The following is a 23748-nucleotide window of genomic DNA, read 5'->3' as shown; positions in this document are numbered from 1 at the left end:
CTACTTCATATCTTCAATTTTGCTACTGTGTATCTGTGTTATCCAATGGTTTTGGGGGATCACATTGAGATCCACTGGCCTAGAGCTCGCTGCACCAACTTGTGTGAACCCCCCAGGGCTGTATCTCTTGCTATATTAGTTGCAGCACTGTTGGGACCCAGGGCCTTGCCACCCTCTGCCAGCTGTTAGATGTTAATTTCCAACCATCAAACTGCTCCCCCCGCTGCGCGGAGGTCATTCGAACCAAGCAGTTTTTGTTGTACTTATATCTGTCAGTAGGGGGCAGTAAACATTGTCCTTTGGTTTGATTTAACCGCTGCTTTTAAAACAGCTGGTGGACAGCTTTTGAGGGACATTCTGATTGCTGAAGAAAGCAGTGTTATCTGATTCCAAGTGATCCCAACAAAACATGGGTTCTGCATTCCCCACTTTTTACTTCGCCTGGCCCTGAAGCTGCGGAAAGACTATGTAGACTGTGGTGAAAGGGTCAGGGAATGAAAAGCAAAGGCTTGTCACCTGACTGTAGTTACCACACGTCTCACGGTCTGAGGTATTTCATAACCTTAAACGCGTACTAAAAGTAGTCGCCACTTAAGGGGCCTGGGAGATGGTTCAGGAAGCAAAGTGCGTGCACACAAGTGTGAGGATTTAAGTTCAGAGTCCCCGTACCCAGGTAAAAAGCTTGCATGAGGGCTTCTGCCTATCAGGAACATTGCTGGGGCTGTCAACCAGCCAGCCCAGCTGAGTTGGGGAGTTCCAAGCCAGTGGGAGACTCTGTGTCAGAAACCAAGGCAAAGGCAATTGAGAAAGACGCCCGGATGTGAACCTCTAACCTACACACATGCCCACACACACACATGCACACGAACACAAACAGGTACACATACATTCACATACACACACCCAGCACAGCCCCTAAATAAGATCTTACTTGGACTGAACAATCTGAGCTTATAAATTTGCAAACCCCACTGTTAAATTGTTAAATAGCAACGCTTAAACCTGTAAAAAAGGTGAATTTGGATAGAAACATAGTGTGCGTGATGTGTATAAATGTATTGTTGGCACACACACACACACACACACACACACACACCTGGTTATGTATGGCCTTATTCAAGATATCCAACCCATGTACCTCAGTTTTCTCATCTGCAAATTTGGACCATATTCTCATAGCCCTGCTGATTTGTTACAAAGAGCCAATGTCACTTGGGGTGGAAGTCCTAGGATGTTGTCTCCACACAGAAAGCCCTCAGCAAAGGCTGCTCCTACTGTCAATTTACCATGACTATGCTTGTCTGAGTTGTGACCCATCCTGTCAGCAGTGGAGATGGTCTAGAGACACCATGTTCCTCTCTTGGACTCTTCCAAAGGACCTAGGTTCGGTTCCCAGCACCCACATGATGGCTCACAACTCTGTTAACTCCGGTTCCAGGGGACCTGATGCCCTCTTCTGGTCTCTGGGGGACACAGCATGCACATGACACACAGATGCCATGCAGGCAAAACACCCATACAGATAAAATAAAAATTAATAAACCTTTTCAAAACTATATTTCTAAAAATGGTATCTAAGACATTGAGATTTTCTCCCAAGAATTCCATTGTGGAGAAGAAGAAGGCTGAAGTCAGGTGCCAGAGACCAGGTGCCACCCAGGGCAGGAGCTTGTCTCTATATCCTGGCATCACGTGCAGGTGCCAAGACTTAGGTTTGTATTTTGATTTTTTTTTCTCCCCTTTCTGTATTGAAGGAACAATGGGAAACCAGATGAGCGTCCCACTAAGGCCTGGAGACCAGGAGCATGATCCGGAAGCAGACACTTACAAGGTGACACTCTCAGTCCCTGGCACACTGGGTACCAGAAAGTGGAGTCCAAAAGGCTCTATTCTGCCTACCCAGGGCTCACTGAAGAGAGATCGGATGTGAGGGCCACCACTGTGACCGTCAGTTGGGTCCTAGAATCCACCAAGGAGCTGGATAAAATACAGGTTCTGTGTGACTGGGGGGGGGGGGGGGGGGAGAGTCATGGGTAAAGTGCTTGCAGTGTAAGTATGAAAAGACCTGAGTTTGGATCCCCAGCTCCCATGTAAGAAGTTGGGTGTGTCAGCACAGAGACGTGAGGATTCCCGTGTAGACCTCTGTCCTCTACATGCACACACATGGACACATATGAGTCTGCCTCTACCAAATGCAGACTCAGAGGTCCCAGGTAAGAGTGGAGCAATTTGAAGAGACGGTGGTTTATGGAGCCTGTGTCTTCAACGACCCCCACAGGTGCCTGCAGCAGAACCAGTTCAGTAGCTGCTTCAAGGCTGGTTTCCAGACTCAGGCTCTTGTTTCTGGGTGTTCTCTCTAGGGACACCGGACAGTGTCTGCAGAGGTCTTTGATAATTAACCCAGGAACGGAATGTTGCTGAAGTCCTGTGTATGGAGGCCACAGTCATCACTGACTGTCCTACAGAGAACAGGACACGCACACATACACATGCACACGCATATGTGCACTGTGTTCACACACACACACACACACACACACAAGAATTGCCAAGTCCAAATGTCCATCACACTGAGGGTGACAACCCTAGGTGTCTTCCAATGGTCCAAGATCTTTCCTGTACGTTGAACCTCCAGGAAACCTCTAAAATTGCAGTATCTGACTTTCTCCTCTGGACAATTTTAACTGGAAGCCATGTGGGGATCAGAGTGGGGGGGGTGTTTTCAAAGCTCCTTGATAACATCAGGTATAGCTCTGGTGGTGAGTTACAGTTAGGAATATCTCCTAAAAGATGTCTGTCAAGATCTGAGGTCAAGGGGCTTGGGAGTTAGATCAGTTGGTAAAATGCTTGCCTTACAAGCACAAGGGCCTGGGTTCAATTCTACGAGTCCAACTTTTTTAAAAAAGAAAAAAAGCCCAACTGTGTATACCGATCCTGGGTAGGTCAAGAGAGGCAGGTCCGTGTAGCTAACAAGCCAGCTATTCTAGATACTTGGTGAGTTCCAAGCCACTGTCTCAAAACAGGTGGCTGTAACCAGTGGAATATATGAAGTTGCCCTCTCAACTCCAGAAGCATGCATACACATCTATGCATGTGCAAACTTACATGTACATGCATCTACATATACACAAACAGAATAAGCCTCCTGTATTTGACAGGTGTGTTCATAAAGGGTTTGGCTGACGGTTGCATTCATGCAGCCAAGACAGACAAGTGAAGTTAGCCTGGCAGACCCTGAATCGCCATGTTAAAGTCTTACTCAGTTCTTTAGGAGACAGCGCCCCTTTTGGTCCGATCTCTGTTGCAGGGATTTGCCTGCTGGTGTGAGTGAGGCTGGTGAGATGAAACATGAACCCCGGGGTGCTCTGACAATGGCAGGAGTCTGGCCTGAGAGAGTTATTTTGCTACTGGAAGGCCAGATAGGAAGCTGGCAGTTTCTACAAATGCGGCCTTTAAGTTTGACTCTGGAAGGTGCTCCTGTAGCCTTAAGGCTCCCCCTGTGAGTTCCTCCCATGACCTGACCACTGAAACGGTCTGTTCTGTTGCAGGTGACGTCAGACAATGCGTGTGTTCAGAATGGGAACTCAGTGGTGCTGTCCACTCATGTAATTCAACACTATGAGGAAGGTCAGTGCTATGTGTGAAACCGCTCTGTTGCAGGGTGGGGGCTCTCTGGTCCTTTTTACAGTGAACAGAAGAAGCGGGAGCCACAGGCTTTCCTCAAAAGCTTTTGTATTTATTCCCAGGGATGGCAGAAACCCTGGGCCCACACTGGGTGCTTATACGCTGGAAGCTGCCTGTCCTGTGGGGTTAGAGCCAGAATCTAGGTGTCATCAAGTTGTCTCCTGTAAGTTCTGGGGAAGACCTGGTTCAGGCTGTCCTGACTCAACGATGGCTGGCTTTCCCCCTGTATCTGCACAGCATCTCCCTCTATGTGGGCCGACCTGTAGACCTGAAATCACACTGTCGTGAGGGTACAGTTACACTGTATCAGGGCCCACCCTGAGGACCTCGTCTTGGTCATCTGTAAGACTATCCAAATGTGGTCACTTTCACAGAGGTTGGAACCTAGGATCTTTGGGGAGATACAATTCAAGCCATGACAACACCCGTGTGATGTACAGGGCAGCTGGGTAGGCCTTTTCAGTAGAAAAGATGAAACAATTGAGCAAGAGCCAAGGACCTGGCTTAGGGGGTCGACATACCTAACTCAGAGCCCCTGCTTGGCAGCTCATTGGCTATGTGACTTGGCACAAGTCACATGACACAAGCAAGGTGTGAGTCTTTTGCAGTTGATGTCCATGTAATGACCAACCCAGCCGTGCGTTCCTGCTGCGTGCAGGGTTCCTTCCCTGTGTGACTATGGAGAACTGGAAGACACGAAACCTCAGACACCCCAGAGATCATAGACTTAGAGTACAAGCCTTTCCACACACTTCTAGTCCAGACCCAATCAATTATCCATGCACAAAGATGGGCTGTCGTGGGGCTGGAGAGATGGTTCGGTGGTTAAGAACACCTGCTGTTCTTCCACAGGACATGGGTTCGATGTCCGACACTCACATAGTGGTTCAGAACCACCTATGAAGCCAATCCTGAGCATCTGTTGCCTTCCTCGGGCCTCCACGGGTAGTATACATGAACTCACATGGTCACACACGCATGCGCATTTAGAAGAAAAGTCATTGTACTTTTCCACTTCATACATTTTCAGTTACAAAAGTGTCACAGCCCCACCTCTGTCTGGCAATCGCTTTCCACCAGGTAAAGTGGGAGGGAGTCAGCCGCCCAGCTCACCTGTGCCACTAAAAGCAAGAAGAGATGCCACTAAGCCCAGAGATCTCAGAATGAAAGTCAAAGGGGCTTTTAACCATCCTGGAAGACAATTGTTCTCTGGTCTGGTCTGGTGGTCTGGTCTGGTCTGGTCTGGTCTGGTCTGGTCTGGTCTGGTCTGGTCTGGTTTGGTTTTTGCAAAAGCCCCTACACACCTCCCCTCAGGAGCTGCAAGGCATGGATTCAACTACAGCCAAGCTGTCTGAGTGGAGATAATGCAGCTGCCGTGTAATTAGCATTCTGCTCCTCATTCATCAAGATGTGCTTTAAAAGATGCATCTGTTCTCCAGGGCAGCACCTGAGTCATCTTCACTCTTAATCAGACTTGAAGTTTGGGCAGGAGCCAAAGGAGGCAGGGAGTGAGCGTTGAGAACAGCAGAGGGGTGGGGTGGGCAGGGAGGATGTCCTGGACTCACAGGTGGCTACTAGAACTCTGTTGGTGATGCAATCATCAGTCGGAGGATCTTCTCTGTTGTCCTATCATAGAGATGTTGACTCATGCGAGTGTGTGGCTTGCGTCTGGGCTCGTGGGAAAAGAGTAAGGGTTTTTATCGCTCCATCTGGACAGTTTGGGGATCTCGGAGCTGATCCGCGCCCTCACTGAGCATGTATGTATCAGGATGCAATGGGTATCTTCGAGGTGTGTAGTCATGAAGGCACAGAGCATCGCAAGCGAGGGGCGTGGCAGTGGGGGTGATGTGCAAAATGAGATTCTTTCTCCTCCCAGATGGTGTCACCCTGGGACCCGTGAGCATGACACCTTACCTGTGGGTGACCAAAGAAGGCTTTGTGGGTGGGTGAGATGGATAGGTGCTCCTGACCTATTGGTGAAGGTCTTATGTCACCCAAAGGGTCATTATAGAGAAAGAAGCAAGGGGTGTGGAATGGGAAAAGAGGAAGTGACATTGGGAACAGATGTTAGAGGGAGGGAGGGAAGGATGGAGAGGGAGATGGGGAGAAGCTTAAAGATGGGTTCTGGTAGGCTTGACTGTGTAGCACACAGCCTCAGAACAGGCATGGAAATTTCTAGAAGCTGTCCCACTTTTACCGTCTGACCGTCTGAGCTCTAAGATACCTGTGTTGTGTTAAGCCCCGGAATTTGTAGTCATTCGGTCCCACATAGCATGCTGGCGTTATGATCTAACCAGCTTGAGTTGGGGGCGGGGCGGTGGGGCGGGGCACAGCCAGCAGGGGTAGCTCTGCCACTTGGTAATTGTATAACGGTGGAACGGAATTGGCACTGTCCAAGATTTGCCAGTAAGATGGCAGCGATGCCATTTTCTCTGGCCGGAAGTGGGCTGTAAGAACGGCAGCTCTGAAGGAGGGGCTGACTACAGACAGCATAGACCGCGCGGCCAACCTGAGTTACTGCAACCCTGGGCGAATCCACCTTACCTGGCCCGGTTTCAAATTAGCTTATGAAAACTTATCATTTATTCAAATGAGTTCACCATGAGTGGCGTGAACTGGCTCGATCTCAGACTTCAAGTCTAAGTTTAAGTTGGACAGGTGGGCGTGCCCTTAGTGTAGGCGTGGTCTAAAGCGCTCCTGGTTATTTCTTTCCTAAAACTTCAGAGATCTTTGGGGAAATAAAAGCGCCCCAATTCCCTCTTTCTTTGATGCTGTTCTAGTAAGTTTATCCTCTTTAAAAGACAAAAGTCTCCATCCTTACAGCCGATGGAGGGCAGAGCCCAGCACGTGACTGATCTGCCAGAGCTCATCTCCCACCCCTCCCCCCCAAGCTGATGCCTGTCTGTCTCACACGGACAAGGCGTGTCTTAGAATTTGTACCTTCCCTTTCATCCCTCGTCAACTGTTCTTAAAGAAGGAACTGTAATTCTGCACCCTTGAAGTACATGTGTGTGTCTCTATGCTCGAATGTGGAATGAGCTTAGCGAACTGAAAATTCTCTACTCAAGTAAAAAAAAGGGGGGGGGGGCGGTTTCTGCTGGTAGTACAGAGGGTGAGAATTTGCCAGTTTTGATCCCTGAGGAATTGTTTCAGACAATGACCTAAATCATAGCTGCCTGAGAGTGGAAAAAATTGATGACCCCAGGACAGACACTAATATCTGTTTTCTCTGAGCAGCTTTGAGCCTGCTCCGCTCGGTTTTTGTTTGGGGTTTTGTTGCTGTTGCTCATTCTGACCCTGAAGTCGGTCTTCCTACCTCATCCCACCTTAGCTGGGTTACAGGTCCCAGACAGGCTACTCTACATTTTAGAAATGCTTCTATGAGTTGAAAGAAAATCTGAAAGGTGATTGGAGATCAGTAAAGTACTGGAGTCAGGAAGGTTGATCCTCAGAATTCAAATTAAAAAAAAAAAAAAAAAAAAAGAGGCAGGCGTAATGTCATCTGCTTATAATCCCAGCACTGGAGAAAAGAGCTCTCTGGCCAGTCGGTCTAGCCTACTTGGCAAGTCTCCAGCCAGGGAGAGTGAGATCCTGTCTCAGAACAAGCGAGGCAAGACCAGGGAAATGACGCCCAAGATTGGCCTCTAGTTGGCACGCAAGTTCACACCCACACACACGCACCGCCTCACATATAGCTAGACACACATGAACATACACATTCACATGAGGTTAAATAAGTCGTTTACGTTTTAGAAGTCTCTGGGAGCAAAGGGCTGGTTGTCATCTGTTATAACACATCCCGAGCTCAGCACATGCAAAGTACTCAAGGCCTGGACCAGCACAACTTTCTCCAGACTTCTGGGAGATTCTGATACCTTGGAAACGCAAGGCTGGCTGAGTTGCCGCTGGAGGCTCCGTGAGACACGGAAGTTGCACGGAGCTAGAAATGCCCTGTCTCCACGCCTTTATGAGTCGCTCCTGGGAGGAGCCAATAAGAGATTGGAGGTTCTCCAGGAACAGCCTCCAGTTAGGGTTTTCACTTAGAATCCCCCCCACACACACTCAAAGCATCTGCAAATATGTTCTGGTCAAACACACTACACAGCCGACCCTAGAGTTGGCCACCTCTGCTGCTGTGTTTACATCACTACTCCATATGTCTCAAAAGACAGCTTTCGGAAAATCCATCCCCATCATCCTAACCATCACCAGCATCAGCAGCATCAGCAGCATCAGCATCACAATAATTATCAACCTCACCATCTTTATCAGCCAACATCATCACCATCATCATAGTCATCACTGTTATTGAAGATTACTTTCATCTGCTTTGAATCCTGTATCTCTTTTCTATATCTTTCTTTTCCTTTCTTTTTTCATTTCATGCATATGCATGTGTGCATGTATGTTGGCACGTGTATGCATGTGTGAGTGTGTGTGTGTGTGTGTGTGTGTGTATGTGTGTGTGTGTGCATGTGGAGGTCTAGGGTTGATGTCAGTAGTCACCTTTCACTTCTCTTCCACATTCTTCTTCAAGGCGTGGTCTCTCAGTCAAACCCTGACCTCAGCAGCATGGCTTGCATCACTTCCCAGCTTGCTCTGGGAACCCCGAGGTCTCCACTCTGCAAGGCTGGGCTGAATTACAGGCAGGCTGCCACGCTCACCTGGCATTTGTGTGGGTTCTTGAGGTCTGACTCCAATCCCCTTGCTTACAGCGAAACCCTTTAAACGCTGAGCTCTCTCCCCAGCCCAGTCTGTACATTTCAGCAGCATGATGTGAGCAGAGCCCGTTCACTGAGACCACAATCATTTTGAGCAATGTATATAACAACGTCAAGGCTGAGCTGGAACACAATGTCTCCACTTCTAATTTCAAGGACTCTTAGACCCCATTCCAAATATCCCTCTTCAATGTGCCTGGATTATTTCATGTTTTCAGAGTTCACCTCGCTGTGGCAAGCATCTGTGTTTCATTATTCTCCTTTAAGGTGATAGCACCCCGTTCCACAAAGGCCACATTTTCTTCACTCACTCATAAGTGAACAGACATGTTGATTGTGGTTGTTTACACTCCAATGCTTATAAATAGCACATCTCTGTGCATTGGTGAGCTAATTCTTGTGTGGATGTATGTTTTGGTGCTCTTGGGCTTGTCTATCTAGAAACAGAACTGTGGGCCATATGCTGGCTCAATGCCCATCATTCTGAGGGGCTCCTTAACTGCTTTCCAATGCAACTGCCCCATTTCACATCCCCGCAAGTGAGGCACCATTTGCTCAGCATTCTCGCCAGCGCTGGCTACTGCCTACCTGCTTTGTTACGGCCATTCATTCAGCGAGTGTGGAGTGGAGCTGTGCTGTGTTTTTTACTACATTTCCACAGTGACAATGACACTAACCACCCTCAGATGTGCCCGATGACCATTGTATTAGTCAGGGTTCTCTAGAGTCACAGAACTTACAGATAGTCTCTATATAGTAAAGGAATTTATTGATGACTTACAGTCTACAGTTCAAATTCCAAAAATGGTTCAGTAGTAGCTGTGAATGGAAGTCCAAGGATCTAGCAGTTGCTGAGTCCCACACCGCAAGAAGGCGAAAGAGCGAGAGCCAGACTCCCTTCTTCCAATGTCCTTATATGGTCCCCAGCAGAAGGTGTAGCCCAGATTAAAGGTGTGTGCCACCACACCTTTAATCCNAGATGANCTTGGACTCAGAGATCTCCCTGTCTTAATCTTCTGGATTCAATCACCACTGTGTCTCAAGATCTCCATACCAAGATCCAGATCAGAAACTTCTATCTCCCAGTCTCCAGATTAGGTTCACTGGTGAGCCTTCCAATTCTGGATTGTAGTTCATTTCAAATATAGTCAAGTTGACAACCAGGAATAGCCACTACAACCATCTACATTTGGGATAGTGATGCCATTCCAATCTGATAGCTTTCCTGCCCCCTGGTCCCCTGGTCCCTTGCCTCATACCACCTCCTTGATAATCTTTCCCAGAATCCCAAACTAACAAACCAACTTTGGCAGTCTCCTATATATCGATAACTTGATTTCTTACCCCACCCCTATCTCCAGAGCTCACCCCTTGTTGCCCTATCAGCTGTAGGCACAAGAGTAAGGTACTACCTTCTTTGGCAATCTACTTCACATTTAAACCTGCTTATCTGATCAACTGTCTCCATGGTGAGGGGGCTGTAACTATATCACATTGTTACTCTGAATCTCTAGACTGTTTTTAGAAAGAAATCTAGCAATAGCATGTTGTTGTTGTTGTTGTTGTTGTTTTGGTTTTTTTAGTTTAATTGATGTTGGGGCAGCAACTCACCATTTGCTCTTCAAGTCTAAAGAAGAAAGAAACATAGTAGTTTGGGACTGACCTGTTTGTAAGGGATGTGGTGGTTTGAATATGCTTGGCCCACAGGGAGTGGTACTGTTGGGGGGTGTGGCCTTGTTGCAGGAAGTGTGTCACTGTGGGTTTTGAGACCCTCCTCCTAGCTTCTTGCAAGACAGTGTTCTCCTGTTTGCCTTTGGAACAAGATATAGAACTCTCAGCTCCTCCAGCGCCATGTCTGCCTGGATGATGTCATGCTTCCCACCATTATGATAATGGACTAAACCTCTGAACCTGTAAGCCAGACCCAATTAAATGTTGTCCTTATAAGAGTTGCCTTGGTCATGGTGTCTGTTCACAGCAGTAAAACCCTAACTAAGACAGGAGAGATGAAAGACACAATGTAGAAACTTCTAGAATATTCATGGATAAGGTGATGGTGTGTGTGTGTGTGTGTGTGTGTGTAGATAGATAGATAGATAGATAGATAGATAGATAGATAGATAGATAGATAGACAGACAAAGAAGGTGGATGTCACCTGAGGAACAACACCTAATACTGTCTTCTTCTGGCTTTCACACCTACTCACAATGATAAACACAGCCACCATGTACAAATACCAAGAATGCTTGAGGATCCACATCAGTTTGCAGATGTTAGTTTCAAAAAGAGAGGAAGGCAGAGACAGGAAGGAAAATGACTGTGAGAGTAATCAAATTTGGTAGAAAGGCATGTCAGATGCATGTTATCACCTGATTTAAACAAAAACAAAAACCAAGCAAAGCCCCCAGGACTAACTCAGCCATCTGCTGTCTTTGAGTGGCAGTGCTGGAGAAGTTGGCTTGCACTTGAGGTAACCCTGCGTACTCCACGGTTTTGCAAAGTATGCACGCACTAGGAAGGTGGGGAGGAAGAAAGACTGAGTGGATGATGTGATGTCACTGCCCCGGTGTTACCCACGGGAACTGAGCTTCATTGTGGCCTCTTCAAAATGTTCTGGGCAACACAGGGTTAATAGTCCATTCGGATCCCATGACATCACTCAACATCCAGGCAAATCAAGCTGGTAATCAAGACTCCATCCCTCATGTCCAAAAGCTCCCACTGTCCTTTGTGCCAGGGTTTCCTGGCCACAGACATTTTGGCTCTTGAGAGCAGAGAAGAAAGCTTGAAATCGGATACATGAGTGAAGTTTCTGAGTCTCCCATCTTCCTTCAAACCACAGGGATCAGCACCACAAACCCTGACACTTCAGAACAACAAACGCATCTGCCCAGCTCGGAAAGCCAGGGCTGTTTAAAGTGTCACTTGACTCCTGTTATTCGACTGGACCCTACCCAATCCAACCTGCAGGGGGTCATGACTGCATGGTCCTCCCTAGGTTTTTATCCCTTTTCCCAAGGGATTCCCGTAGCCCTTTGATATTTAAATAGAATGTTCTTTTGAAGAACTCAACATCTGTGCGTGAGTGCATGTGTGTGTATGTGTGTTCGTGTTCATATGTGTGTTCATGTGTGTGTGAATGTGTGTGTGCTGTGTTCACATGTTGTGTGTGTGCGAGGCACATGTATGTATATGTGGGTACACACAAAGTCATTCTGCTTTTTGAGATAGGGTCTCTCACAGAACCTGGAGTGTGCTGATTTACTTAGACTTATTTTGGTTGGCCATATCTGTACTGCCATCCCAGCATTCCTGTCTGAGGACACACCTACTCTTCAAGGCTACAGAGTACCAGCTTTCTGATTACTGCAGTTTTAGTCTTCAGATCCCCCAGAGTCTATGCTAACAGATGTCTTACATGAAGACAGGCAGAGCAAGAACTCAGGAGTTGGTGTCTCCCTGGAGACTGGAGGGAAGGCAGCTAACAGCTAAGTGTCATGATGTGTACTGAGCAGTTACTGTATCTCAGCCACTTCTTCATATACTTTAAACATCTTAACATAACGAGTGTCATCTCCTAAAGGGTGAGGAAGGGTCTACTGCATCTTCATTTTTACCGAAGAATAAAGACAGAGAAAAATTAAAACGCTTGGATTAAAAAAAAAAAAAGATTGTGTGTGTGTGTGTGTGTGTGTGTGTGTGTGTGTGTGTGTGTGTGTGTGTTGGAGACAAGGTCTCACTGTGTTGCTCTGGCCAGTCTGGAACTCAAAGATCTGCCTGTCTCTGTCTCCATAGTGCTGGGATTAAAGGCATGGACCACCACTCCCTGCCAGAGAGGACCTCCGTCAGTGGTCCTCAAATACGAGTGCTTTTTCTCTCCGAGGGGACAGTTATAAGATATGTTTGATTCCCACAGCATTGGGATGTGAGGGGCATTCAAGAGGTTGGTGCCAATGGGGCAGCTAGGCACAGGACAGAATCCCATGATAAAGAATGGGTTCAAGCCCAGACGTCGAGGGAGGGACTGAGAGATCTCCCAGCTCCGGAGCTCCGACTCTCACAAACACGGCCACGATGTCTATTGGAAAAAAATTAAGTATACACTTCTCCAGATCCCAGGGAAGTAGAAGATGACAGTGGACATTGGGTGTCACTCACGTGGTGCCTGGCAGGTAGTGACTTCCCAGTCCTTGGCTTTTCTGCCTCATCAGCCTCAGAGGGTCTCTCTTCCAGGAAGGGCAGGGTCAGGAGGTGTCCACCGCGCTGACAGCTGGGAACAAGGCCGCCCCAGTCTGCAGAAGGGACGTTGTGTATCAAAAAGTTGGAGTCCATTATTCACCCTTGAATTTCCTGGCTTGTTGAATGACCTCTGTTTATGTTTGTGTTTACAGTCGACTTGGGAATCAGCAGCCCGAAGAAGGATAATGTGGCTACTTCTTCCCCCAAGACAATGGAGGCCCAGGCTGTGGGCGATGCCAGCGGAAAGAATCTTGGGAAAGATGCCAAGCTCAAGACGCCAGCTGCTAGATCCCATTTTTTCTTGACACTCTCTCGGCCTGTACCAGGACGTCCCGGGGACCAAGGCACGGATTCATCGGCTGCATCGGGGAGGTTTGATGTCAGCCCAAGCACAGAGAACAAAGACCCGAGTGAGCACGGGGCACTTCCGGTGGCAGCTGCACCAGGGCAGGCTCCAGATAAAACCCCAGGGTGCACCGAGGCCAAGCAGCAGACCCTCCCTGCCACCGGCCCATCGGCACCCTCACCACCTGAGTCCCGGGCAGAAGCCCCCGCCCAGGCTAAGGATTTCAGCTTTTTGAACAGATTCTTTAAACTGGACAAAGGAAGAGAAAGCGTGCCGGTTGACAGCCAGCCCAAAGAAGACGCCTCCAAAGGCTCGGAAGACCCAGAACAGGCCACAGAGGCTCCTGCCGTGCCAGGGAATCCCCATGGTGTCTCTGCAGCGGAGGTAAGTGTGGAAGTCTACCAGCTTCCTCTCCAACCACTGTTTCTGTGGGAGGTGCTGTCGGGCGAGACCATTACGTGTCACCGGACAGTCACCCAAGGTCTAGACAAGGTAAGCTTCCACTGTGTTCGCGTAGGCAGAAAGATCCACAGAACAAAACCCTGTCAACCCTGTTTTAGGTAAAGAAAAAGAGATGGTCGGTGACTTACACAGAGACAAATCTTGTCTCCTAATCCAAGGAGGACATCTGTTTATGAACCCAGAAAGAACGCAACCTTAGTGGTTGGGGTGGGGGTGGGGGTGGGGGTGGGGGTGGGGGGGGAGAAACATGACTCCTACCAAGCCTAAACTCCAGGCTGCGGATGTAGACGGTGAACGCTTGCCCAACAGACTTGAAGCCCTGGGTTTGATCCCCAATGCTCATACACCCCCAGGGATGAAGGGAGGTTCAGGTATTTTAATCCCAGCACTTGGGAAGTAGAAACAAGAAAATCTAAAGTTCAAGGTCATCCTTGGCTACTTAAGGCCAGCCTGAGCTACATAGGACCCTGTCTCAAAGGAAAGAAAATAATTAATCATACAGTGACAGAGTCCAGGCAAATTTTCCAGACAGTTGAAACTGTGAAAAAAGACAATAAGACTAACCTATTGAAGCCTCTTGCTACCAATATTTTTCTATGCCCATAAATTTGGACTCAGAGTTTATTTTCAAGGGTCTTCCTTGTGTTAGCTTGACATACAGTCCAGTGAGCAGCATGTGGGGAGGGGTCTGGACTCATGCTGTCAGCCTCACTGCAGAAAGCACCCATTGTGTCCTACGCACAAACCCTAAGCTGCTCTTCTTGGGGCTATGAACTGGTTGGTCACCGATAGTCATGATGATTCCAGGCAACTGTTTACGCATTTCGCCAGTGTAGAGAAACATGAGTGTCGAGAGCCATTCAGAGGTGGTAAGCTTCTTTAACAGTTAGAGGCTTTTAAGGTGTCTGGCTCCAACGCCCGTCCATCACCTGAATTAGGGGAAAATAGAGTTATTCAGAGAGAGAGAATGAAGAGCTCTGCTGTGCCCATCTTTGCACGGTTGCCTAGTGACCCAGCCAAATCCTCCGTCTTAATCAAACAAATCAAACCAGCAGCCTCCGGCTACTTCTCTAGTCACAAACCCCAGCACACTCGTCCACTCTTTCACGGTTCTCGAAGTGAGCCGTTTAGCCGTTTTGAAGTGTTGTTTTGCCACGTCTGCCCCCTCCTCTGTTGGGCAGGGGTGAGGGACACCTTTGGAGACAACAGGGGCGAGGGACACCCTCAGAGACAGCAGCTAGACTTAATGGCAGTTAATGGGTTTCCAGGTGAAACTGGTGAATCTGGGTTAGAAACGTGGGAAGTATGAATGTAGTCTGGCCCAGGCGGATGTTCGCAGTTAAAACTGTCTTTCAGAGTGCCCCACCCTCATTTATAACCCGTGTTTCTTTCTGGATAAAAGACCGCTCTCGGTTACACTTGCCGAGGAAACTCATGTGCTCAGCTGGACTACACTACATATGTCCACGCTTTGGTTGGCAGTATCATTGAAATTTGAAATATTGTCTATCACTGTGCATGCGTACAACATTTTTTATACATAGTATGAGATAACCATTTTGCCTTCAGCCTACAAATACATGGATATTTGAATGCATATATATGCACAAGGATTTTAAAAAACTGAACAGAAATAAAAAAAGAAGCCTTCTGATCAGTCAGGGTTTTCCATCTGGCCCCTATGGCCGACTTCAGTGCTTTGGGAAAAACCATTGGTTTTTTTTGTTTGTTTGTTTGTTTATCTTTTAGTATAGTGAGAAAACACAGCCCTCAGAAAATAACGTGAATAAAACTTCCCAATCAATAACATTCTCTTGGAGCTAGAATACTGCCAGGGTGCAGCTGAACAGCATTGACTCAGAATTCTTCGGGTAAATTAAGCCTTGGGTTCTGCCGAGTCAGCTATCCCTCCCCCCCTCCCACCCCGCACAGTTCCGTGCCTCCACCCCAACTACCACTGAGTGCTCCTAGCTGGGTTTGGAATTCCAGCCACAATCCCACAGACAGAGGTAACTCCCCACCCCCACCCCCAAATCTCCTCCTGGGGGGGGGGAACACCATCCCACCAAGCTGTGAATCAGGACAGAGGTAACCCCCCACCCCCACCCCCAAATCTCCTCCTGGGGGGGGAAACACCATCCCACCAAGCTGTGAATCAGGACAGAGGTAACCCCCCACCCCCACCCCCAAATCTCCTCCTGGGGGGGAAACACAATCCCACCAAGCTGTGAATCAGAACAAAGGTAACTCCCCACCCCCACCCCCAAATCTCCTGGGGGGGGGTGGAACACACAAATCTGTGTTTTCAGAATGACAATCTTATCTGTGTGGCTTATAAAACTACATTCAGACCATAGCAACATTAAAACAAGGCGAGAATTCATGGACAAGTGGGGCATTTACCACATAGGCCAAAGAAAAGATAAATTATAGGCCTGAAAGCTGACTGAGCTGTGATTCACACAAACCAACTGGCTGGCAGAGATGGGGCTTTTTTTTTTTCCCTCTCTCTCCCCAAGTGAACCAGGGTTCTAAGATAAACATTTAATAGATCTTGTCGCACGTGCGCAAAACGATCCTACAATGGCAATCTGGTTTTACTGCTTATAAAAGAAAACACTGGGTGTCTGTTTCTCTCTCGGTCCTTCCAGGGGTATCTTTGTGGAGGGCTCGAGGAGGAGCGGTCCTTGCCAGGAATGGTTCCTTAGGAACTAGAAATGCTTCTTTTTGCTTTATGAATTTATTCAAGTTCTGCGGTGCTTATTTTAACAGGAACCTTGTACATGAAGAGAAAGATAACTGACTTTGGTAGTGCTAACATGATCTCAGTAACCGTCTCCCCCCCAAACTTTTCATTACATTTATTATTTATTACACTTACATTATTATTTATTTATGGGTTGTTTGTCTGTCTGTCAGCATGCGTACATGCACACGTGTGGGTCAGACGAAACCTGTGGGAGTTGATTCTCTTTCCACCATGTGGGTCACTGAATTCCATCTCTGGTCATCAGGCACGGCAGCAATGCACGGTGACTTGCTGAGCCCTCTCAGTAGCCCCAGTAGACTTTCTTAAGGGATGCCAGCCCTGAGCCCCCAGGTCACTCTAGCCACAAGAGCCACACATCTGATGAGCAAGCCTGCTCCCTGCTCCCCTTCTTTCCAGCACTACCTTAAGAATCGCCACTCACCTGGGGAGAAGACAAACTGGATGTGGTGGTGCATGTCTGTAATCCCGGCACTTGGGAGGCAAAGGCAGGAGGATCAGGCAGGTGTTCAAGATTATCCTCTGCTACATAGTGAGCAGGAGGCCAGCCTGGACTACACAGAGCCTGTCTCAAAACCAAACCAAACCAAAACCACCACCAACAACAAACAACAAAAACCGTGGATAAAGTGGGATAGCAAATAGATTAAAATGACTGGGAGGAGGATTTGGAAAGCATTATCTAAAAAGACAAAACATGTGTGTGTGTGTGTGTGTGTGTGTATGTGTGTGTTTCTTTGCATAACACCAAGCAGTTCTTAGTAGGAATTCTTAGATCTCTCTCAGAAAATATGGCAGAGGAGAGTGGAAACACACACACATACAAATGTATATATATTATATAATATATAACATACATATAATATGTAATATATAATATATTAAATGGCAGAGGAAAGTGGAAAAAAACAAATATACATACATACATACATACATAGGTGTGCACATACCTGCATGCATGTGTGTCTATTTTACTTGTCTGGGTGTTTTGTCTGTGTACCATGTGCATGCCTTACCCTCAGAGCCGGAAGAGGGCGTCAGATCCCTGATGCTGTAGTTACTGGAGTTTGTGAGCTGCTGTGTGGGTGCTAAGGACTCCCAACTGCTGAGCCATCTCTCCAGCCCTTAGATTTTTACATTTTAAGATCTGTTTGATTTCCACTTGAAATCTGATCATTTCCCAGTTAGGAACATGGATATCTCAACCCTGTGCGGTGACAACACAATTTTTTTTAAATTTTTTTTTCAGTACACTCGCCTTTCAAATGACCCAGTTTATAATTAATTATTTACTGAGGCAACATTTTATCCGTAACATTATTGACTTTCTACTGAGGGCGTCCTGGGCTTTGTGTATGCTACACAAGCACACTGCATTTGAGTGATCAATCCCCAGTCCAAGGATTTTTTTTTTAATTGTAGCATCCTTTGCAAGAGGAAAGTTTAGAATTGAGAAAAACCCACTAGGTTGTAACTCTCCACCACGGCCTCCTGCACCCACTTGTCCACAGTGAAAGGGGAGTGAAAATATTGAAATTAGTAGTAGTAATTTCTTTTCCATGATGGCTCAGTCAATGTGCGTTTCCCCCCATTTGTTTATTCCTCTATATTTTGTCTTAACTGTTTTTTTAGGAGTGTGTGTGTGTGTGTGTGTGTGTGTTTAATTTGGGAGGGGATTGAGAAAGGGCATTGCAATATAGCCTAAATTGGTCCCACGCTCGAGGCAATCCTCCTGCTTCCGCTTCTCAAGTGCTGGGATTACAGGCGTGAGCTGCCAAGCCTGGTTTGTCTGTTTCACATAAGAAAAACACAAAACAAAACAGAAGCACAGCCAGCATTTCTCCTGTTCATCCAGTAGGTGGCGGCGTGGGACAAGAGCATCTCGAGGCGCACTGGACCTTTGCAGGCCTCCCTTGCTGATCACAGTGGCGCCCACAAGAGATGATTTTCTCTCTCCTTAGTTCCCAAACTCAGCGATCCAGACCTTGTGTGGCAATTCCTTGCTCTGAAACAACTCTGGCTTTTCGAACAAGCCTGTCTCCTGCACTGTGCGACAGTGGCAGCTTTTGGCGCCCGTTCCTGATTGACATTTCCTGGATTGCTTCAATTGCATTCTTTCCCAGACCTGCCCTGGCTTTAAAACATGAGAATGCATTTTTATTAGCTGGTGTGAATCAGGATAGGAATCGTGGGACAAATAAAAGCAACAAACAAACAAACAAAAATCCCTACATTGATAATATATCTTTGATTTCCTTAGTAACTCTGAGCTTCTGTGGTTGGGGGCTGGGGATCACAGTAACAATCCACCAATGAGACCCACAAAATTATATTAGTATCTTCTTCCTGCTTGTTAATTTACTTTCTTTTTAGGCAAATAAGCATCTGAATTGTATGTTCTACAACGAACCAAACGTCTTTTTCTTCCTGAATCTAAGGTCTCCGTGTAGGCGCCTCTGCTCTGGGGAGAAGAAAGGGAAGTGAGAGAGGCAAACAAAACCTACAGTAGCATCCCCCGGGGGGTGGGGGGGGGGAGGAAAGCCGGATTCCTCACTTTGATCCCAGGCAGCACCCGGTTCCGATTTCTATGAGAGTGAAAGACTGGAAAGGAGCCGGTTGCCTGTTTCTGCGCCTTCCTCGGGCTCCATTCAGAAGCCCCTCTGTTCTCAGCCCTGGTTCTTGGTCCAAAGATTCAAAACGAAGTCAGCTCTAGTCCCGCTTTTGGCCTCCGTGGTCCTGTTCCCAAGACCCTGCTGTGGAGGAGGCTGAGGGTTGATTGGCACTTGTCAGAGGGAGGGGAATGAGAATCACAGATGGGTTTCCTTATCGAAAACCTAGTTCCAGTGAGGCAGAGGCAGCTCTCAACCCAACAGAGTAGGACGGCTTTTCCAGACCTCCTTCCTGTTTGCTCTTTGAAGCCAACAGACAGGGAGGGAAAAGCATGGGCTTCTGGCACAGGGAATAATTACCCACACCTGTTTGCTTAAAAGGAGTTCCTGGGCATTTCCTGAAGAACACTTCTAGCGTGTCCTGGGAACCTTACTAGTGCAATTAATTGTAGTGAAGACATAGTCGAAGTTAAGGACAAAGATGGTCCTGCAAGAAGCACACAGCTGGTGACCTGACAGCTGGAGCCAACCCCCAGCCTCATTTACTTTGACCCTAGATATTATGTTGTCTCTAGTTACAGAAGTTACTTAACCTTCACATTTTATAGACTGCCCTGGTTGTACTTCTGTTGCTGCACTAAAATGTTCTGGGGGGTGGGGAGCAGGGGCGGGGAAGCAACTTGAAAAGGTTTTATTGTAGTTCACAGTTCTGAGTTACAGCCCATCATTTTCAGGAAGTCCAGGATGGAGCTCAGTCTGCTAGTTACTGATTTAAGGGAATTCTCTAGTCTGAACTGGTCCAGAGCTCAGCATAGGGAATGGCACCGCCCACATGGAGCCATGTCTTCCTACATCAATCAACCATCAAAATGACCCCCCTAGACACGCCCAAAGGGCATCTACATCTAGACAATTCCTCATTAAGACTCTGCTCCCAGGTGATTCTCCATTGCATCAAGGAGACAGTTAAAACCAGCAACGCAGTAATGCACTCTCTTGGCTCAAATCGAGAAATTACAATCCATACATTTATCTGTCATTGCCACTGACTGAATTCTTGCCCTTTGCATTTTACTGTATCTTTCTATCATTTCTTTAGACAGAAATAAAATCTGAATTCTTATTTTTTCTGTCTTCCGGAAATAATATAGTATATACACTGTTTCGTGCTTTTATTTAGTTAACACTTTCTTTGCCTGCACATAAAGCACTTCCTTATTTGTCATGCCTATGAAGTGTTCTACTGAATAGTCAGGCATACCATGATGCATTTAACCATGACTTACTCATGACCTTTGCCTGTCTCCCCAACCCTTCTTGTCACCCTCCCTACAGCAAGCATCTTCTTCTAATTGCTCATTTGGCCTGTATGATGTTAAGTTTAGAATAAACTCTTAGAAATGGAATTACTAGGCTTTATTTATTTATTTTGGTAAGCAATGCCAACTTTTCCTCCATCCAGACTGGATTAATTTATACTTCATCAGCAATACCTGGGCACCTGTTACTACAGCCTGCTTAATGAAGGTTTTTACAGACATTTGTAATTTTTACTTTCCACTCGCTTTTCATGACTTTTAGGTTTCATGTCATAGATACAACTTTAAGTCCAGAATTATAAGATTTTCTTCAAGCATTCTTCTAGTGATTTTATCCATTTGGATTACCCCCTTGAGCTTGGGTGGAGCTAGGATACCAAATTAACCCTGCACACACACACACACACATACACACTCACACATTATACACACACACATACACACACACATACACACACATACACACACACATACACACACACATACACACACACATGCACACACATACATATATACACACATATGCACATACATACACACACATACATGCATACACATACACACACATACACACATACACACACATACATATATACCCACATATGCACATACATACACACACATACATGCATACACACATACACACACATATACACACATACATACATGCACACACATACATATATACACACATATGCACATACATACACATGCACATACATGCATACACACACACACAGAGTGTCATTTGTCCCTTCTTGTCTCATTAGGACGTTCTTCGCCTTCATGGGTTTACAGTCCCTGCCTTGGACTCAGGTCCCATACATCTTTAGGCAAAACAGATTGCATGGGTTTTAGACACATAGGAAAACACCAAGCAGTGAAGAATGACAGACAGGAGTGGCCTTCAGTTCGAATCCGTTGCTGAGAAGATTCTTGTGTAAACCTGGAGCAGGGAGATGAGGCAGCTAAGGCATGTGGTGCCTACGCGCCTTTCGCTGCGGTTCTATGGGATGGGGTTCTCATCGGCAAGTGTTTACTCTTTTCATGCACAGATTTCTCCATCTTCAAACTGGAACTGTAAGTAGGACATCCTTCGTCGGTCCTCCTGAGAACTGTGTGACACAGAGCCAGACTAGGGTTTTGGGTTGCTACTAATATGATAGAATATATTGTTCCTTCCTTTGCACATTCCCCAGTAAAATCAGTGGCGACAGAATACCCATTATGTGACTGGCTGTAGTCTAGTATCATATCATATGGCTGTAGTTTAATATCACATCATATGGCTGTAGTCTAATAGCATGTCATATGGCTGTAGTTTAATATCATATGGCTGTAGTCTATTATCACATCATGTAGCTGTCATCTAATATCATGTCATATGGCTGTTGTATAATATCATCATATGGCTGTACTCTAATGTCACATGTTAACCCTACTTGCAAATTCATTTGACTTTCCTGGGATCGTCGGGATTCTGAAGGGCTCTTCGCCACTCCTCCAGCACCATCCCATGAACTTTCATTGCCTGATGTAGACACAGAGAATATTTCCATCCCCACAGGTCTATCCTCACCTCCTCCCCTAACTCCCAAGACAATGTCTCACTGTGCAGTGCAGGGTACACTGGAATTACTGTGTGGCTCTGGCTGATCTCAAACTCACAAACCTCCTTCCCCAGACTCCTCTGGGGTGGGACGGGACTGCCAGCCTGTGTGAGCCTCAGGTCCCCTCCACTCCTCCTAGCAACCACTGAACAATATGTCCTCCATTCTTGTTGCTTTCCCATTTCAAGGCTGTCGTAGAAGCAGGGTCACACACCATGACTGGTTTTTGATAGACATTTTCCCTTCATAGGTTTTGCTACAGATCGATGCCTGTGTCGATAGATCTATAGATCGATAGATCTGCCTCTCCCCTCCTGTTCCACTACTGACTAATATTCAATGATGTGGGCTTACTGGTTTGTTTAACCATTTTAAAAATTGTTCATTTCATCTTATCCCAGTTTGGAGCTGTTATTAATAAAGATACCATGGACATCAGTTACAAAGTTTTGTGAATATAGGATTTCTTTCTCCAGAAGAAATGTCCAGCAGTGTAGCCAGCGCTGCCCTCAACCTTGGTCTGAGAAGTTTCTTTCTGCATCAGAATGCAGAGACAGCAATGCAGAGATTCACAACTGCTCAACGTGTAGAGAATGACTATTGAGGGATCAGCCCTAAACAGGACATCAACATCACCCCACCCCAAGCCCCAGGGAACTCGGAGGAAGACAAAGAGTGTAAGAGATGAAGGGTCAGAAGAGTACCATGAAATCCTGTGTTATGACATGACCTTTTCCTCACAAACTCACAGAAACCATGGTTCCTCGAACCAGACCCTCAGGATACCAGCAAGATCAGCGAACATTCCAGAAGGCAGCTGGACTCGGTGGATACAACATAAAAGCAAGAACAAGGAAGAAGCAAGGGGTCAGTGTTGGGGGGCTTAGGGTAGATATCTCAAGATACATTGTATAGATGTATGAAGTTGTCAAAGAATAAATAAAGATGTTACTTTTAAAATTGCATTTATTTGTGTATATGTGTGTGCTCAAACACATGCATGTGGAGGTCAGATAAGTGTATATGTAGACAGACAGACAGACAGATCTAGGAGCCGATTCAGTTCTTCTACCATAGGGGTCCTGAGAATCAAATTCAGGCTGGCAGGCTTACTGACAAGTGACTTTACCCACTGTGCCGCCTGACTGTCCCAATAAAAGATACTTTTATAAAGTAGAAAGAGGGCTCAGCAAGGGAGGGTGGGCGACAGAAGGAAGAAGGGAGGGAAGGCTGGTTTAGGAGAAGGTCGCTGGCCACACTTGCTGATGCTGGCCGCACTAAAGTTGAAATTGTCCTTGTAGAGAAATTGCTAAGAGATGCCTCCCACCGTGACCGCTTCGTTTTGCGTTTCTATCAGTCATACATGAGCACCCAGTTTCTCTGTTTCCTTGTCAGCAGCCGGTATCATCACTGTCTTACCTTAGATGTTCTGGTGGGGACATTGTACTAACTCATTGTGGGTTGTTTCTTTTTTTTTTTTTTTTAGTTTGTATCACGTATATTTATTTGTGTGTGCACATGTATGTGGCATGGAGCATGTGTGGAGGACAGCTATGGAAGTGATTTCTCTCTTTCTACCGTGTGGGTTGCAAGGATTGAACTTAACTCATTGGGCTTAGCAACGAGTGGTTTTGATTTATATTTTTATTCTACGTGTATGAGTGTTTTGCCACAGAGGCCAGAAGAGGACACCAGATCTCCTGGAACTGGAGTTAAGGATGGTTGTGAGCCATCATGAATTTGAGAACCAAATCCAGGTCCTCTAAAAGAGCAGGCAATGCTCTGAACCATGTTAATAATTTCTTTTATATTCTAGATATTTCACAGGACAGAACTATGATAGTGTTTGTGGTAGTTTGAATAAGAATGCTCCCCATAGATGCATGCGTTTGAAATCTTGGTCACCAGGGAGTCAAACTTTTTGAAAGGATTATAAGGATTAGGAGGTATGGCCTTGCTGGAATAGGTGTGGCCTTGCTGGAGTGGGTGT

At 46.6% G+C, this 23748-nt stretch overlaps 1 protein-coding gene across 6 annotated transcripts in view; it reads left to right on the top strand.

Moving 5' to 3' along the window:
* The first annotated feature begins 1759 nt into the window (after nucleotides 1–1759).
* Nucleotides 1760–23748, top strand: part of Bcas1 (breast carcinoma amplified sequence 1) — a 68308-nt gene continuing 46319 nt past the window's right edge. For 3 of the 6 annotated variants that reach the window (XM_029536396.1, XM_029536398.1, XM_029536397.1), the window contains exon 1: nucleotides 12842–13375. In XM_029536396.1, coding sequence (XP_029392256.1) covers nucleotides 12857–13375 — 519 coding nt within the window. In that variant the 5' untranslated portion in view covers nucleotides 12842–12856. Of the gene's footprint in view, nucleotides 1832–3548; nucleotides 3628–12797; nucleotides 13376–23748 lie in introns of those variants that run through there. The other 3 variants (XM_029536394.1, XM_029536393.1, XM_029536395.1) reach the window with 2 other exon arrangements.

This window comes from Mus pahari, chromosome 3 (genome assembly GCF_900095145.1).
Source record: "Mus pahari chromosome 3, PAHARI_EIJ_v1.1, whole genome shotgun sequence".
Classification (NCBI taxonomy): Eukaryota; Metazoa; Chordata; class Mammalia; order Rodentia; family Muridae; genus Mus; species Mus pahari.
The sequence above is the reverse complement of the archived record's forward strand: the minus strand, read 5'-3'. Positions and strand labels throughout refer to the sequence as shown.